The sequence below is a fragment of the Salvelinus namaycush genome, chromosome 34 (assembly GCF_016432855.1).
Source record: "Salvelinus namaycush isolate Seneca chromosome 34, SaNama_1.0, whole genome shotgun sequence".
NCBI lineage: Eukaryota > Metazoa > Chordata > Actinopteri > Salmoniformes > Salmonidae > Salvelinus > Salvelinus namaycush.
Window position 1 is genome coordinate 19,680,090 of NC_052340.1, and position 18,212 is coordinate 19,698,301.

The 18,212-nt window shown below is 44.5% G+C and overlaps 1 protein-coding gene across 4 annotated transcripts in view; it reads right to left on the reverse strand.

The window, feature by feature from the left end:
- Positions 1–751: 751 nt before the first annotated feature.
- Positions 752–18,212, reverse strand: part of LOC120028240 (lissencephaly-1 homolog A) — a 56,589-nt gene continuing 39,128 nt past the window's right edge. For 3 of the 4 annotated variants that reach the window (XM_038973408.1, XM_038973406.1, XM_038973407.1), the window contains 6 exons: positions 14,287–14,455; positions 12,790–12,892; positions 12,410–12,638; positions 7,110–7,211; positions 6,684–6,840; positions 752–4,723 (listed from right to left, as the gene is read on the reverse strand). In XM_038973408.1, coding sequence (XP_038829336.1) covers positions 4,650–4,723; positions 6,684–6,840; positions 7,110–7,211; positions 12,410–12,638; positions 12,790–12,892; positions 14,287–14,455 — 834 coding nt within the window. In that variant the 3' untranslated portion in view covers positions 752–4,649. The remainder of the gene's footprint in view (positions 4,724–6,683; positions 6,841–7,109; positions 7,212–12,409; positions 12,639–12,789; positions 12,893–14,286; positions 14,456–18,212) is intronic. The other variant, XR_005473414.1, reaches the window with a different exon arrangement.

Below are 18,212 nucleotides of genomic sequence, written 5' to 3' on the forward strand. Positions count from 1 at the left end.
TATTCACATACAAATTGTGCTTCCTTACATACAATGAAGCAGATGGCAACATGGCAATTGTACACCTCACGCACCCAGTCAAACATTGCAAAGGGGCTACAGTACAACAGATGTTGACACTTGCTCAAATGTATCCAAGTGAATTTAACTATTGCTTGAGCAAGTATACTTTTGAGTCATAGCCTAACCTACTCAACATGATTCATCTGTTCCCAGAGCTGCATTTTACACTTCACCTATTATTTTCAATGAGACCTTTATTGTATTGTAGTCAGAAAATTAGATGTAGTATAAAGGTTCCAGCCAGGTGTTACCACACACTTACCTGGTAGAATGCAAAGAACTGAAGACACCAACATGGTCTTTCTTAGAAATGTAAGATTGAGGTCCATTAATGTAAAATGTCAATAATATTCTGTTCCAAGTATGGTTTCCATCGCCAGGCATACATCACAGCTGTGAACGTTAATAATGAATCCCTTCCATTATATTAATACTTCATATACACAGTATACAATGTAATTATGAACATTTAATGATTAATGTCAATAGCCCTAGTCTGTCTATCATTATTGACCTAAGAAAAAAACATGCATTCACTGAAGAAACTCATGAAATGTTTAGACACGCCTTCATTGAAACCTTTGGCTCAAAATCAGTAAATCCCTGTGTGAACTTGTTATAGACATTCAATATGTCAAGCTGTGCATGTTCTTTGAGAACCCCCCTCCAACCCAATAAAAGGACAACATTTACAGATATTTGTTTAATGTTGCAAACAATAATGACATCCAGATATTGTTAACAATTTTGCTGAACGTGAGAAAGACCATGAAAGCAAAACAATAAATCCTGTTCAAGGTGTGAAGAACAGTGTGAAGAAGTCTGAAGCCCTCAATCTATTCACAAGGCAGATTATAGCAGACAGATGGACTTGAGACTGGGGGAAAAGGACCAACAGACAGTGTAAGCTTGTCTGCCAGGCCCTCTGATCCACCTAGCTAGTGCAGCATAGGGATTGCTTGGGACCTGCAAATGGCAAAAAGTGATTTATTTTCACAGGGTAGGTACAACAGCACAGGTATATAAAGCATTCATTCAATGATAACTATATTACAAGAAGAGACACATTCTCCCTCCCTCCCTCCCATTTGTTTATAGACCTTTGTCTAACCCAAGAAAGGGAAAGCTGAATTTTTCAATAACAATAAGAGTCAAGTCTAATATCCATTTAGGTTCACTTCAGGCCTGGTTTAGAATTTACACCCAAGGATCCAGATATTGGAATTCTGAATTTAGCCAATCGAATAGAGAAAATCGGCTTAAATCAGGAAGCTAACTTAGTCTAGCATCGAGAACAGAACAGATCAGGACATCTGAATGCTGAAGCTACACCAGAATGTCCTACTAGTTACATTTTTGGGGGCTTCAGCTAAAACACATTTCAGCACCACCATGTCCAATTGTCCTATCGATTGCTGGTGTATGGAGTAACGCACGCCGACTCTCCAATCAAAATCTCCTACTGACTGACAGAGAAAGCAGCTTGGAGAAAGACCAGTCTGGGTCTGACTAAATGCATGGAGGCCTCTAGTCTAGAGGCAAAAGTGGTGTTCTCTCAATGAGAAGATTATTTTCTCTTAGAACATCTTTAGTCTGCCGCAATCCCATCACATATAGAGTAAGGAGCCAGCTCATTCATTTACAGACCTGTCCTCCTAACAGCAACAAACAACCACATTAAGTACAGAGCCGTCTGTCTGCAGCCATCATGCCAGCCTGAGCCGACCTGTCTGGTAGAGTCTGTCTGGTGTCTTTGAAAAGTCAATATGCAAAATACACAGTATACATAGAAACCATACACCTGCTTACTAGTAAGCGACAGTAGGGGTACAACCCTTTCTCATAAGAGAGAGTTCTCTTATCCTACTTCTAGCTCTTTTAACAGTATATCGTTTGTCAAGTGGACCAATTAGTATTTGACAGTTTAGCAGGGTGGCCTGTGGCTGATTGAGTCGGAGTCTGAAGTGCACTACTTTTAGGGAATAGGGTGCCATTTCAGACTCGACCCGAGTGTTCAGTGGCTTACATCACAGCACTTGAACCAGAAAGGCCCTCCAAACCAGACAGCTCAGCCCCTGGTACAACAGGGGCACATGCAGCAGTTCTAATGTCGACAGGTCAAAGGTCAAACTAGCCACTATGAGGGTTCAAAGGTCAGCAGCAGCACCTAGCTACATCCAAACAAATACACACAGGAAGAGGAACAGGAAGATATTCACCAAAGAAGCTTAAGATAAGATCAGTTAAGCAAGTGGAATTCTTTATTATAAAAATGCATCAATGGAAAAAGGCTGATAAATTTTTTTATGCATTTCTAAATTTCTTACATCTACGGTCATCAGTCCGACAAAGGACCAAAGATCTAACGAAAAGCAGGGATGTGCCAGACAATAGGATTTTCCCTCACCTGCTGCAGCGTAAGCAGCAGCATGTTTTTTTTTAAGGGAAATGGAGGGCTTGGGTTTTCATTTTGTTCAGCCTCCTAGATCATAAAATTAACAGAATATTATAAAGATCTGCCTGCCACCCAGGAGACGACTGCAATGTGTTAGTCGGCCTGTGGAGTTTCGCCTCGAGAGCTCTTCACTAGGAGTCTAAGCACTCTTCTGGGCACAAATGCAGCCTAGTAAGCCTAGCCAAAGACCAAAGCCAAGGCCGGTCTGTGGGAAGGGAGCTTCTTTAAGTAGGCTTAGGGGTGACGATTCCTTTACAAGAACTACCATCAGACCGCTCTACTGTACAGCGAACACAAGCATGTCTACTGCTATCATTTTATTTCATCATCAATTGAATGAATCCCCCCCCAATAGTTCACCAGTCAGTTTGGTGGAAACAGATTTGGACACTTCCCTACAGCTCAGTAAAATTACATGTATTTTGCCCCCCACAGAAACAGCTTTATTACCTCTCAATCATTAATTTTTTCCCCCCTGGAGAGATCTTTTGCACATACCAAAACAAACCTGAGGGGCAACTTTGACTCCTTGTCATGCTATGACAGCGTATGACAGTCCGACTCACTCGAAACTTGCATATTTCATCCAAAACTAAGGCTTAAGCTTGCCCTCCCTAATTTACACAGCCCATATATGCAAGCAGCACAAGACAATGGCCAACTGAGCATCAAATCACTTACATGATTCCTATAGTATAACAGACAAAACCCAGCAGACACTGGATTCGTCAAATGGTTCGAAAAAGGGAGAGTTCAGTTGACTCCAATGGAAAATCACTCAGGTTAGACTTTGGACGTCAAACAGCCATCATACAGAGGGAGGGAGACACCTAAAGATCCTTTTCAAGTGAATTGAAATTAAAAGAGGTGATCCCTGATGTCTGCTGCTAAAGGGCCAAGTGCTAGAGAAAGGCTGAGAAGCTCACCTTAACAGTTGCAGCCAACCGGAAGGCCCAGTACCGAGGCGAACAGACAGGGGGCAGCTTATCAGGGAGGAGTAACCTCACGCTATCGGCTCACATAGCTTTCAGGTTAGAATTTAGGCTTACAGTCCACTGAGTTTAGCATAAATGCATTAACTAACCAACGGAAATAAGGGCACCCATCTGCACAACATAGCCAGGTTAATTCATTGAGATGCCAAAACAGAAATGTTATCCGATTCAATAAACGCAAAGCAGAATACATTTATTGGATAGGATAATTCTAAGTTTTTCTACTAAGTTAAGGACGCGTCATGACAAGAGTAAAAAGCTGTTTTGTTTTCTCAACCCCCAGATGTCCAAAGATAAACAGTTTAAAACATTTGTATATGCAGCAATTAATATATTCACTAGTTCCACATGAAGAGAAATGGTATGCACACTTCAGAAGTGATGTTACAAAGCTACAGATTATTCCAATAACACCCCCCCCCCCCCCAGAGACAGACACTCATATCTTCCGGCATCAAGGGATTACACTTCTCCTTTTGTCGTTTCCCCCCCCCCCCTCCTCAAAAACATCACCAACAGAGACTACAACAGTGAAAAGGAGAGAGAAAAAAATCATAAAAATAAAATAGGCAGACAAAAAGAAATCTGACACGTAAAGAAACGTTTTTTAAATTATCGGTTTTAGTGCCCTACATTTTACACCCAGTCAAAGAGTGTGTCCCAAATGTCACCCTATTCCCTGTATAGCGCACTAATTTTACCAGGGCACAAGGGCCCTGGTCATCCGTATTGCATCACATAGGGAGCCATTTGTGACACACAAAGAAACATCTGCCTTCAGTAAGTAGGTAGGTAAGGCTGCATGTGACAGACAGACAGCCCATGTTAAACCTATGGTACTTCTAGACAACGTTATCATGTAAATTTACAGTATACAATTTTGGATTCATCATCACCATGCAAGAATACTTTTTTTGCTGTGCAACATTTAATAGCTCAATCTACATCCAGAATAATGTACATAAAAGGACCAGAGTTATTGGACCAGAGAGCGTTATGACAGGATAAGGTATTAACCATGGTGTGTGTGTAGCCAGAGGAGATGAAGGAGACGGTGGGAGGTGAGGTGGGTTGCAGGGGGGTGGAGTGGGAGGAGAGAGGATGGTGGTGGTCTGATCTTCTCAGGTCTGATCGGATCAGCGACACTCCCACACTTTAACTGTTTGATCTACGCTTCCGGTGACGACATACGGAGCATTCTTGTGGAAATCTGAGGAGAGGAGAAAGGACATTAGTACAAAGGAAGAGTAGATAGAGGTTATTCATCACAAACCTATATTCCATTTAGCATTATGACCCGAATATATTTGAAGTTGAAGTCGGAAGTTTACATACACCTTAGCCAAATACATTTAAACTCAGTTTCACAATTCCTGACATTTAATCCTAGTAAAAATTCCCTTTCTTAGGTCAGTTAGGATCACCACTTTATTTTAAGAATGTGAAATGTCAGAATAATAGTAGAGAATTATTTATTTCAGCTTTTATTTCTTTCATCACATTCCCAGTGGGTCAGAAGTTTACATACACTCAATTAGTATTTGGTAGCATTGCCTTTAAATTGTTTAACTTGGGTCAAACGTTTTGGGTAGCCTTCCACAAGCTTCCCACAATATTTGGGCGAATTTTGGCCCATTCCTCCTGACAAAGCTGGTGTAATTGAGTCAGGTTTGTAGGCCTCCTTGCTCGCACATGCTTTTTCAGTTCCGCCCACAAATTTTCTATAGGATTAAGGTCAGGGCTTTGTGATGGCCATTCCAATACCTTGACTTTGTTGTCCATAAGCCATTTTGCCACAACTTTGGAAGTATGCTTGGGGTCATTGTCCATTTGGAAGACCCATTTGCGACCAAGCTTTAACTTCCTGACTGATGTCTTGAGATGCTGCTTCAATATATCCACATAATTTCCATTCCTCATGATGCCATCTATTTTGTGAAGTGCACCAGTCCCTCCTGCAGCAAAGCACCCCCACAACATAATGCTGCCACCCCCGTGCTTCACGGTTGGGATGGTGTTCTTCGGCTTGCAAGCATTCCCCTTTTTCCTCCAAACATAACGATGGTCATTATGGCCAAACAGTTCTATTTGTGTTTCATCAGACCAGAGAACATTTCTCCAAAAAGTACAATCTTTGTCCCCATGTGCAGTTGCAATCCGTAGTCTGGCTTTTTTTATGGCGGTTTTGGAGTAGTGGTTTCTTCCTTGCTGAGCGGCCTTTCAGGTTATGTCGATATAGAACTCGTTTTACTGTGGATATAGATACTTTTGTACCCGTTTCCTGCAGCATCTTCACAAGGTCCTTTGCTGCTGTTCTGGGATTGATTTGCACTTTTCGCACCAAAGTACATTCATCTCCAGGAGACAGAACAGAACGCGTGATTAGTTATTTTTGAAGTCGGTTCAGTTTCTGTTCGATTATAAAAAAAGAAACAATGTTTCGATGATTTTTTCCCCCTCAACATTAAATGCACTACGCATTGTGTTGAATGCTATATCAATTTAAAACAATTCATAAAAGTACAATGGTAGTGACTTTCCATTACCGCTTATCACTTATTAACCCTCATGTATTCACATTACTTTAATAAAATATTTCAGTTGTGTGTATTACATAGATTTTATTTCATTACTTAATTTAATTCCTATGGTGTCTGACAAAATCACTATTTTGTAGTTCAAAGTAAATAAGGCATACTTATGACTGCTGAATACCATCAATCACTAGGATCATGTATTTTCAGGTAGAGAACTTGCAAAGCAACAGCTGCTCTCTATCACCTCACGATCACACATCCTTCTCTCTTCCGTAGCAGGCATAATAGAAACAGAAAGGACAAGTAAATGCGCAATGGATTATGGTCATTGTTGTCAATGACCATGTTTTATGCGTTAAACGAAGTAGAATATTGGCCAGTTGGAAACTAACTCCCTACTACATAGCACAGTTCAGACTGGATCTGATTGATCTCTAGAGAAACTGTGTGATGTGCGCATTGAGCGCATAGAAAGAAAAAACTAAATAGAATTAGTTGGGTTAAAAACCAAAAAAAATCCCTGACATTTCAGTTAATCGCCCAGCACTAATATTTTGCTACAGTGTGCCGTACTGAACAAGACCCAGCTGTAACTGACACTGACTGTAGAAGAAAAGATTGAGAGCGGCTTACCCAGAGAGGTTACAAAATGTTCATGGGCACTCAGGGTCTTCATGCAGCGCTTGTTCTTGTAGTCCCAGATCCTTAAGGTCTTGTCGTCAGCACAGCTTAATATGAACTTGCCTCCGGGGTGGACAAGCATCCCGCGCACCCAGTTATCATGGCCAACCTGGGACAAAAGCATTTGGTTAGAATTGTTAATACAAAATCTAGGGTCAGTTTCCCAGACTACTCCCGGACTAAAACTAGCTTTTTAGTCCAGGACTACGCTTAGTTCAGGAAACCAGTCAACCTGGGACAGAGTGTTCGGTTAAGACTAGGGTTCAAGAAGGTCAATCCTATTGCAATTCATGTCATGTGAGGACTGGATTCAACAACATAAAAACTGCATGAATCGAAATTACCATCTATTGTATCTAAGATTGATGGTCCACTCACCAGTGTCATAAGGCACATTCCAATGCTGACATCCCACATCTTGATGGTCTTGTCTCTGGAGCCAGACAGCAGGAAAGGGCCCGGCTTACCACTCTTCTTAGACTGGAAGGACACAGGGAGAACAAGAACACGATGAGCTCCAATTGCCGCAGTAAAATACCAATACAGAACCTTTAGCAGTCTTCACTTGCGGGACGTCAATCCTTAATAATTTCTTTGTGAGGGCTATATGCAGCCAGCAGCCTTCTGAATTAAATTTATTTTTATACCACAGCCTTTGATAAATAAATACCACCTTAAAATCAGGGGAAATGGACTACCAACAAAATAGTTATCAGACAATGTATATCTCCAGAGCAGGGCACATGCCTACACTTCAGAGGTTCAATTACAGACTCTGCTTCTATATAAGAGTGATTCTGAACACAGTAGCAGAAACTTGCCCTGAGGGTGCCTAACAGCTGAGGGCAATATTTGATTATAGACCAAAATTTGCACTTAGATTCAATTGTTCCATTTCTACACGGTCTGTGGTGCAGTATAAATCGGAATTTCCCCATACTAAAACCATCCATTTCGTATTTTTAAAATCAAATATCTATCGTCGGCCGCTAAGCATGGAGTGATGAATCACGCTTCACCATCTGGCAGTCGGACAGAAATCTGTGTTTGGCGCTACCAGCCCGAATGCAGTGCGCCAACTGTAAAGTTTGGTGGAGGAGGAATAATGGTCTGGGGCTGTTTTCCATGGTTCGGCTAGGCCCCTTAGTCCCAGTGAAGGGAAATCTTAATGCTACAGCATACAATGACATTCTAGACGATTCTGTGCTTCAAACTTTGTGGCAAAAGTTTGGGGAAGGCCTTTTCCTGTTTCAGCATGACAATGCCCCTGTGCACAAAGCGAAGTCCATACAGAAATGGTTTGTCAAAATCAATGTGGAAGAACTTGACTGGCCTGCACAGAACCCTGACTTGAACCCCATCAAACACCTTTGGGATGAATTAGAATGCTGACTGCAAGCTAGGCCTAATCACCCAACATCAGTGCCCGACCTCACTAATGCTCGTGGCTGAATGGAAGCAAGTCCCCGCAGCAATGTTCCAGCACCTAGTGGAAATCCTTCCCAGAAGTGTGGAGGCTGTTATAGCAGCAAAAGGGGACCAACTACACTGCTCAAAAAAATAAAGGGAACACTAAAATAACACATCCTAGATCTGAATGAATGAAATATTCTTATTAAATACCTTTTTCTTTACATAGTTGAATGTGCTGACAACAAAATCACACAAATTATCAATGGAAATCAAATGTATCAACCCATGGAGGTCTGGATTTGGAGTCACACTCAAAATTAAAGTGGAAAACCACACTACAGGCTGATCCAACTTTGATGTAATGTCCTTAAAACAAGTCAAAATGAGGCTCAGTAGTGTGTGTGGCCTCCACGTGCCTGTATGACCTCCCTACAACGCCTGGGCATGCTCCTGATGAGGTGGCGGATGGTCTCCTGAGGGATCTCCTCCCAGACCTGGACTAAAGCATCCGCCAACTCCTGGACAGTCTGTGGTGCAACATGGCGTTGGTGGATGGAGCGAGACATGATGTCCCAGATGTGCTCAATTGGATTCAGGTCTGGGGAACGGGCGGTCCAGTCCATAGCATCAATGCCTTCCTCTTGCAGGAACTGCTGACACACTCCAGCCACATGAGGTCTAGCATTGTCTTGCATTAGGAGGAACCCAGGGCCAACCGCACCAGCATATGGTCTCACAAGGGGTCTGAGGATCTCATCTCGGTACCTAATGGCAGTCAGGCTACCTCTGGCGAGCACATGGAGGGCTGTGCGGCCCCCCAAAGAAATGCCACCCCACACCATGACTGACCCACCGCCAAACCGGTCATGCTGGAGGATGTTGCAGGCAGCAGAACGTTCTCCACGGCGTCTCCAGACTCTGTCACGTCTGTCACATGTGCTCAGTGTGAACCTGCTTTCATCTGTGAAGAACACAGGGCGCCAGTGGCGAATTTGCCACTCTTGGTGTTCTCTGGCAAATGCCAAACGTCCTGCACGGTGTTGGGCTGTAAGCACAACCCCCACCTGTGGACGTCGGGCCCTCATACCACCCTCATGGAGTCTGTTTCTGACCGTTTGAGCAGACACATGCACATGTGGCCTGCTGGAGGTCATTTTGCAGGGCTCTGGCAGTGCTCCTCCTTGCACAAAGGCGGAGGTAGCGGTCCTGCTGCTGGGTTGTTGCCCTCCTACGGCCTCCTCCACGTCTCCTGATGTACTGGCCTGTCTCCTGGTAGCGCCTCCATGCTCTGGACACTACGCTGACAGACACAGCAAACCTTGCCACAGCTCGCATTGATGTGCCATCCTGGATGAGCTGCACTACCTGAGCCACTTGTGTGGGTTGTAGACTCCGTCTCATGCTACCACTAGAGTGAAAGCACCGCCAGCATTCAAAAGTGACCAAAATATCAGCCAGGAAGCATAGGAACTGAGAAGTGGTCTGTGGTCACCACCTGCAGAACCACTCCTTTATTTGGGGTGTCTTGCTAATTGCCTATAATTTCCCCCTGTTGTCTATTCCATTTGCACAACAGCATGTGAAATTTATTGTCAATCAGTGTTGCTTCCTAAGTGGACAGTTTGATTGACTTGGAGTTACGTGTTCCCTTTATTTTTTTGAGCAGTGTATATTAATGCCCACGATTTTGGAATGAGATGTTCGACGAGCTGGTGTCCACATACTTTTGGACATGTAGTGTGCACACAGATATAAAAAGTCATTACATGCCTCAGAGTTCTGAAACAGGGAAGGGCATGTTCTAACAGTTTGGGTTCCCCTGTGCAGGCTCATCTCAGCACGTAGAGCAGAGCAGTCTTAAATGTCAGACTCACATTTGGCTGCTTTAGTTCACAGAACATAAAGTGTACCAGTATAATTGATGTCAGGAGAATCTGGAGAATCATTCTACCTGAACCAGCTCTGCTACTAAGCATCAAGTTCTTCAAGTCTTCAAAAGGAGAATTTGATCAAAGGCAAGGGTGTGTGTGTGTGTGTGTGTGTGTGTGTGTGTGTGTGTGCATACAACAATACCTTAGCCAAGATCAACAATACCATCACTGCAGACTTAGCACATCAACCATTCAAATGGGTAAATACAGAAAGAGAGCGCTAAAGAGAAAAACAGGCTCCCTCTGTGAGAACACGGGATATTGTGTATCATTGTGCCCAGGCATCGAGGCAAACAGGGTTCTTGACAGGGCCACTAGCTGCCTGTGAGGATCAATGTTTTAATCGAATGAAACTGAAATTGGACATGCATGATCACAAGACTTGGGAGAGCAGGACACTCACAGGGCATCGGGGGTGGGGGGTGTAGACTCACAGGGGCAGGGTGGCGGTCTGACCCTGGGCCATGACAGGGTTGCTCCTGTAATTTTAATTTCATGGTCTGATTCAAACATGTCTGGCTCTGTGAGGTGCCAATCTTAGGTTAGGAGATGGACCAAATAAGCCAGATATATAGGAAGTCAGAGGGAGGGTGGAGAGCAAAGTACATTTTCTGACATAAGCAATATGTCAGCATAAGGAATATCTAGGTCTACTTTCCCTTGGGCAATCAGATACTTGTATGTACCTAGCCGTAACGTTTAAATGGGTGTGCGCACAATATTATTTTGATGTCACATTACCGTTTTACTTAAGGCATGTACATACAATGCTCTCGGAAGGCATTCAGACCACTTGACTTTTCCCACATTTTGTTACATTACAGTATTATCCTAAAATTTATCCTAAAATTGATTAAATACTTAGTTCCTCCTCAATCTACACGCAATACCCCATAATGACAAAACCAAAAACGTTTATTTTTATTTTTTTACTGAAAATCACATTTACATAAGTATTCAGACCCGTTACTTAGTTTTAGCGCCTTTTGCAACGATTACAGCCTCAAGTCTTTTTGGGTATGATGCTACAAGCTTGGCACACCTGTATTTGGAGAGTTGCTCCCATTTTCCTCTGTCAGGTTGGATGGGGAGCATCGCTAAACAGCTATTTTCAGGTCTCTCCAGAGATGTTTGAACGGGTTCAAATCCGGGCTCTGGCTGGGCCACTCAAGGACATTCAGAGGACTTGTCCCAAAGCCACTCCAGTGTTGTCTTGGCTGTGTGCTTGGGGTCGTTGTCCTGTTGGAAGGTGAACCTTCGCCACATTCTGAGGTCCTGAATGCTCTGGAACAGGTTGTTTTCATTAAGAATCTCTGTACTTCACGCCATTCACCTTTCCCTCGATCCTGACATGTCTCCAAGTCCCTGCAGCTGAAAAACATCCCCACAGCATGATGCTGCCACCACACCTCACCTTAGGGATGCCAAGTTTCCTCCAGACGTGACGTGGCATTCAGGCCAAATAATCTTGTTTTTCCATGGTCTGAAAGTCTTTAGGTGCCTTTTGGCAAACTCCAAGCGGACTGTCATGTGCCTTTTACTGAGGAGTGGCTTCCGTCTGGCCCCTACCATAAACGCTTGATTGGTGGAGTGCTGCAGAGTTGGTTGTCCTTCTGGAAGGTTCTCCCATCTCCACAGAGGATCTCTAGAGCTCTGCCAGAGTGACCATCGGATTCTTAGTCACCGCCCTGACCAAGGCCCTTCACCCCCGATTGCTCAGTTTGGCCGGGCGGCCAGCTCTAGGAAGAGTCTTGGTGGTTCCAAACTTCTTCCATTTAAGAATGATGGAGGCCACTGTGCTCTTGGGGACTTTCAATGCTGCAGAAAATGTTTTGGTACCCTTCTCCAGATCTGTGCCACGACACAATCCTGTCCCGGAGCTCCCCGGACAATTCCTTCGACCTTATGGCTTGGTTTTGACTGACATGCACTGTCAACGGTGGGACCTTATATAGACAGGTGGACCACAGGTGGACTCCAATCAAGTAGAAACATCAAGGATTATCAATGGAAACGTGATGCACCGCACCTAAATACTTATTCTAAAAACCTGTTTTCACGTTGTCATTATGGGGAATTGTGTGCAGATTGATGAGGAAAATGTTTTATTTAATAAATTTCAGAAGGCTGTAACGTAATAAAATGTGGAAAAAGGGAAGGGGTCTGAATACTTTCTGAATGTACTGTACATAAAAGTTTTGTCACAGATCCAGGGACAGGGCATAAGGGTAAGGTGCTTTTGAAGAGTCAGCAGGTGGCGTTTCGAGGAATGAAGGAGGGAACAAAGCCTTTAGTTCAGTGTGTATATCAGTATTTCAGTGTCAAGCTCCTCACCTCTGAGCCGGTGGCCTCCAAGATGGTGGGATGGGCGCTCTCAGGGGCCCAGGAGATGCACTCCACCACGTGTTCGTGCTCCCGCAGCTCGGCCTTGCACTCTTTGGACGCCACCACCCACACACGCACCGTCTGGTCGTTGGAGCAGCTGGCGATCAGCGTGCCATCCTGGTTGGGCCGGACCATCCTCACCCACTCCCTGTGGCCCGTGAACGTCTTCACACAGTAGCTGATGGATGGGAAGAGATGGGTTAAAGATGGTTGCTTACTTTGCGGAGGCATAGGAAATGTTGAATACTACTTAAAAGAAGAGAAGCTCCTGCACACTTATGTGAACGTTTTGGCTCACGGTAAGCACTGGTATTTGGCAACATACTTACCCAGTGGCCACCTCCCACATTTTAATGGTTTTGTCCCTTGAGGCAGATACTATGTGATCTCCATTGGGCATGATGGCTACAGATGAAACATTGTGATCGTGTCCTGGAAAACAAAAGACAACACAATGAGACCTTCACTGGGCCATAGGTAGCCTAGCGGTTGAGAGCGCTGAGCCAGTATCCGAAAGGTTGTTGGCTCAAATCCCGGGGCTGGCAAAGTGGACAAAATCTGCCATTCTACCAACAACAACTTTTACCCCCGGGCGCCAATGATGTGGACATTGATTTAAGGCATCCCCCCTGCATCTCTCTGATTCAGAGGGGTTGGGTTAAACATGGAAGACACATTTCAATTAAATGCATTCAGTTGTACAACTGACTAGGTATCCCCTTTCCAAAACAACCACTCTGACAAATAACTATTGGTTAAATGTCCAAGTACTGTACTTTAGACAGAGGCCAGTTGGGCTAACTGCATTGTTAGCCAGCTTTTCCTGCACAAGCCTTTCCATTTCTGAATGCCATCCACTTTGACAAGAAGTCCTCCCCATCATAATGTCACTGGAACTAAAACGTGCCATAAAAATCGGTTTTGTTCAAATTAGCCAATTAACATGAATAGTGAGATGGCCAAATACGCCCAGGGTGTCTTTGTTCCTGGAGAAGAGGCAGTTAATTACCTAGAGACCAAGGCAGCCATCTTTAATCAGCTGAAAAGATGAGGAAACTAAGGAGGCTCTAAAAAGGCAAGCTTAAATATATGTGGTGGGGAGGGGTAGTGTGTGGGTGGGAGGAGCCCCACAGTGCGCGATGGCTGTTATAATAATGGGTGGTGGAAGGCTCAAAGGGTTGTTATCTGTTTCAGGGGGGCCTGAAGGCACACGTAAAATGTGCCGCTTGGAATTATCCAGCAATTAGGATTAAAAGAGGGGAGGGGCAGTGACACTGCCTAAGGACTGGTACATTTAGAGTGCTGATGATATGAGAAATAGCACCTCGTCTTGAGGGTGTGAGTGAGTGAGTGAGTGAGTGAGTGAGTGAGTGAGTGAGTGAGTGAGTGAGTGAGTGAGTGAGTGAGTGAGTGAGTGAGTGAGTGAGTGAGTCCCCACCGCCTGTAGGAGTTGGATTGGGGAGGATGTTAAGAAGTGTGGAATGGCTGGCATTAACATTAAAGCCTGTGTGACAGAATTTGGTTGTGATGTGAAGCTCCTGTGTTTCACTGGGTTTTCTGTTAATTGAAGCAGATTGTCATGAACGTAAGTGAGGATGAGCCATATCATATGTGATAATGAACAGCATCGGTAGCACCTGTGTCCCAACGCACCATCCAAACACATGCTCACACATACACGTCTGGAATTGCTCATCCAAGCTTTGCCTGAACCAAACAATCACACATACCCCGCCATCCCTGGTCCTCCTTATGGTCTAAGACATAATATCCTTCAACCGATTAGCTCTCTAGACAGTCCCACCCATCCACTCCTGTCCCCTCACCATGCATGGTTCTGATGCACTCAAAGCCCTGGAAGTCCCACAGCTTGATGGTCATGTCTGCAGAGCAGGAGGCCAACAGCTTGCCAGTATGGTCAAAGGATATGTCCTGGACAGAGTCTGTGTGACCCTTCAGCGTCCGCTCAAAGTCTCCTGTCTCATAGTCCCATACCTGGCAAGGAGAGAAAACACACTATTTCAACTGCTGTGTGAACACATGAAAACACATGAACAGAACAACTCTCAGCTGCTCTCCAAAATCTAGAAATCCCCACACCGCAACAGAGACCCCAAATACCAGTGTCTCGTCTAGCCTAGTCTGCACCGTGACACTGCCTCTTCCCCGAGCGACCAAGCAGCCAAAACAGGCTTACAGGAGGCAGGCTGTGACTGGCACAGAGAGATAAGGATAGATCCATAAAATGCAGTAGAAGATCATATTAATGTCATATCACAAGAGAGCCAATACATCCTGGGTGAGGTGCCAGACAGACTTCTCTCGACATTAAATACCCACAGTCTGAGGTTCGTCTCTAGAGCTCCAATAGCACAGAATGACGAGCCTACAAGCCAGACAGCGTCTCGACATGCAAACACCGACTCCATACATATTCAACGTTCAAAACCTTTGTCTGATTAAGTTACTGTTTCTAGAAGAATACATTTGTCTGTGAAGCGTATAAATTCAAATATCCCCATATTGGGATAGTGAGAGAAAGAAATAAGCCTAGGGTGGTTGAATAAATGTCTATTGTGATTGTGTTGATATTGACAGTGGGATTTGGGTCTTAAATAGCAGGGTCAACAACAAACACTAGTTTGGCTGCATCTAAAACATGACGGGTATCACATTACCCTGTGTTTCCAGACAGGCAGGCGCTGTGGGGATAAGCTTTTCCTCCATCGCTGAGCATGGGGGGGGGCACTGGACTTGTGCAAACTGACAGAAGCCCCCTCCTGCCTCATTTGGGCTTTCTCCACTGCCAAGTCCACCCGCCCCCGCCCGTTTTGAGTCTAGTCTACCACAAAATCCACCCCAGTATGGCGTGGTGTTAAGTCTGCCAGTACCACCAAGACCATCACTTAGTCTGCTGAGCTTGTGCTTCTGCCACCAAACCCATCAGTGCTGAGCTTGTTACCTACGCAAGTGGCGGGCTAGTGAAACATAGTAGTGCAATTTATTACAGCTTTTATGGTATTTTCTTCTGCAGACCAACATATCCTATTAGCTCAGTAAGCTGCAGTATAGATGCACTGCACAATGTCATTAGGTAATAAGGTCAGAGGTCAAGGGAGGCTAACCTGAAAATTAACTGTGTTTATGTAATGACAACAGCATGAGATAAACAACCATAAAATGAATGTACGCAACTCGCAACGATGTGGCTCTAAGAATGAGAGACTAACATTAACTCTTTCCATTGACCAACTGAAAATAAGCTATATTCAATTTAAAGATCAAATCAGTAATTAATATAGGCCTACTTGAGAGAAAATAGTCACTTTAAAATAATGTGGTCCAGTCTGTGCTGAAGGCCTCCGCAGGGTCTTTCTTGCCATAAGCAGCAGTTAACCTGACACTCAACCTCAAGCTGTTTGGCCTAGTTTAGTGTGAGGGACAGGGCTTCTTATCACCATGCAGAGAAAGGGAATGCGAGACCCATCGAGAGCAAAGGAAGCAGAAGGCTCACTGCTCACAAAACCTGCTGATTTACATACTGCCAAGGTGGCGAGCTCAAGGACGGTAACATGTAAAAATAAATATATATAAAAATGGATTGCATAGATTTGCTACGTTAGCAGAAGGGAAAGCAGAGGACCAGATGGGGAAGGAGTGAGGGCAAGCAGAGCATCAAAGCCATGACAATTACTCCCTGCATACCAAAAGAGGAGGAATAGACTAGTTTCAGACTGCAGGCAAACCAACAGCCTTACTGGAATGTCAAAGAGAATGTCAGAGACTAAGTCAGAGAGAATGTCAGTGTGCAGAGCTCTTACGTTCAGCTCCCCAGTTAAAGATTTAACAGCAAGGTCTGGAGGGAAAGTAGGGCACAGAGTAAGGCGAGCCAGGCTAGGAAAGAAGCGGCGGCATAAGAGGGCAGATTGGGAGATTTGGGGCCTGACTGTGCCTGCTCTGGGATGGCTGGATGGTGGTCGTGGCAGGGGTCCAGCACTCAAGCGAAATAACAGGGGTAAAGAGGAAGGAGGGAGGAGGTGGTGAAGGCCCCTGGACGGAGTGTTGCAAAATAGAGAACAGGCGACTGATTCCACATGAATAAAAGATACAGCACAAATATTTATACTCATTTGGGCACAGAGGTAGCTCACTGTGGTAGCGCAGCAGACCAGACGCTGTAAAAACAGCATGGCAGACGAACCAGGGTTATTATACTGCCTGTATTAATGCACTTAAAATAGCAATTTATGGATGTCAAATCGATAGGAGGGGGGTTGCTGTAGGGCGTGTCCTGATAAAAGGAGAGCGTGAGCGAGAGAAAGCGTGCGAGCAAGTGTGGTAGGTATTAGGTAGTGCTGATGCGATGCCAGGCTGGCACACAGGCTGAATGAACAACAAGGAAGCAGAGCTCATCGCTTTGGGAACGCAGCTAAAGCAAAACACTATTGTTTTATGAGCATCTCTCCTCTGCTTTTCTTAAAATATCTAAAAGAAATCCACAGACGCCTAGAGCATATTATACAGCTAAGCAAATCCAATGCAAGTCAATAGAGAATGAGGCCTGCTACAGTGTACTCCATCTTTCAAAATATTTCAGCAGCATTGAAGGTCCCCAAGAACAGTGGCCATCATTCTTAATGGAAGAAGTTTGGAACCACCAAGACTTCCTAGAGCTGGCCGCCCGGCCAAACTGAGCAATCAGGGGAGAAAGGTCTTGGTCAGGGAGGTGACCAAGAACCCGATGGTCACTCCAGAGTTCCTCTGCAGAGATGGGAGAACAACCATCACTGCAGCGCTCTACCAAAATCTGGCCTTTATGGTAGAGTGGCAAGATGGAACCCACTCCTCAGTAAAACGGCACGACAGCCCGCTTGGAGTTTGCCAAAAGGCACCTAAAGGACTCTGACCACGAGAAACAAGATTCTCTGGTTTGATGAAAGCAAGATTGAACCTCTCTGGCCTGAATGCCAAGCGTCACATCTGGAGGAAACCTGGCACCATCCCAACGGTAAAGCGTGGTGGTGGAAGCATCATGCTGTGGGGATGTTTTTCAGTGGCAGGGACTGGTAGACCAGTCAGGATCAAGTGAAAGATGAACGGAGCAAGGTACAGAGATATCCTTCATTAAAACCTGCTCCAGAGTGCTCAGGACCTCAGACTGGGGTAAAGGTTCACCTTGCAACAAGACAAAGACCATAAGCACACAGCCAAGACAATGCAGGAGTGGCTTCAGTACAAGTCTCTGAATGTCCTTGAGTGGCCCAGCCAGAGCCCAGACTAGAACCCAATCGAACATCTCTGGAGAGACCTGAAAATATCTGTGCAGCAACGCTCCCCATCCAACCTGACAGAGCTTGAGAGGATCTGAGAAGAATGGGAGAAACTCCCCAAATACAGGTGTGCCAAGCTTGTAGCGTCATACCCAAGACGACTCATGGCTGTAATTGCTGCCAAAGGAACTTCCAGAAAGTTCTGAGTAAAGGGTCTGAATACATATGTAAGTGTTATTTTTACATTTTTAATTTGCAAACATTTCTAAAAACTGGTTTTTGCTTTGTCATTATAGAATATTGTGTAGATTTATGAGGGAAAAACTAGTTAATCAATTTTTGAATAAAGGTTGTAACTTACACTTTCCGAATGCACTGTAATTGGCATATTTGGGTTAAGAACAGGTCAAGTAATACTATGCTTTTAAACAATTTAATTCTGAAATGTACCTCAAGTCATTTTAATGTCTTCACATTCTCAA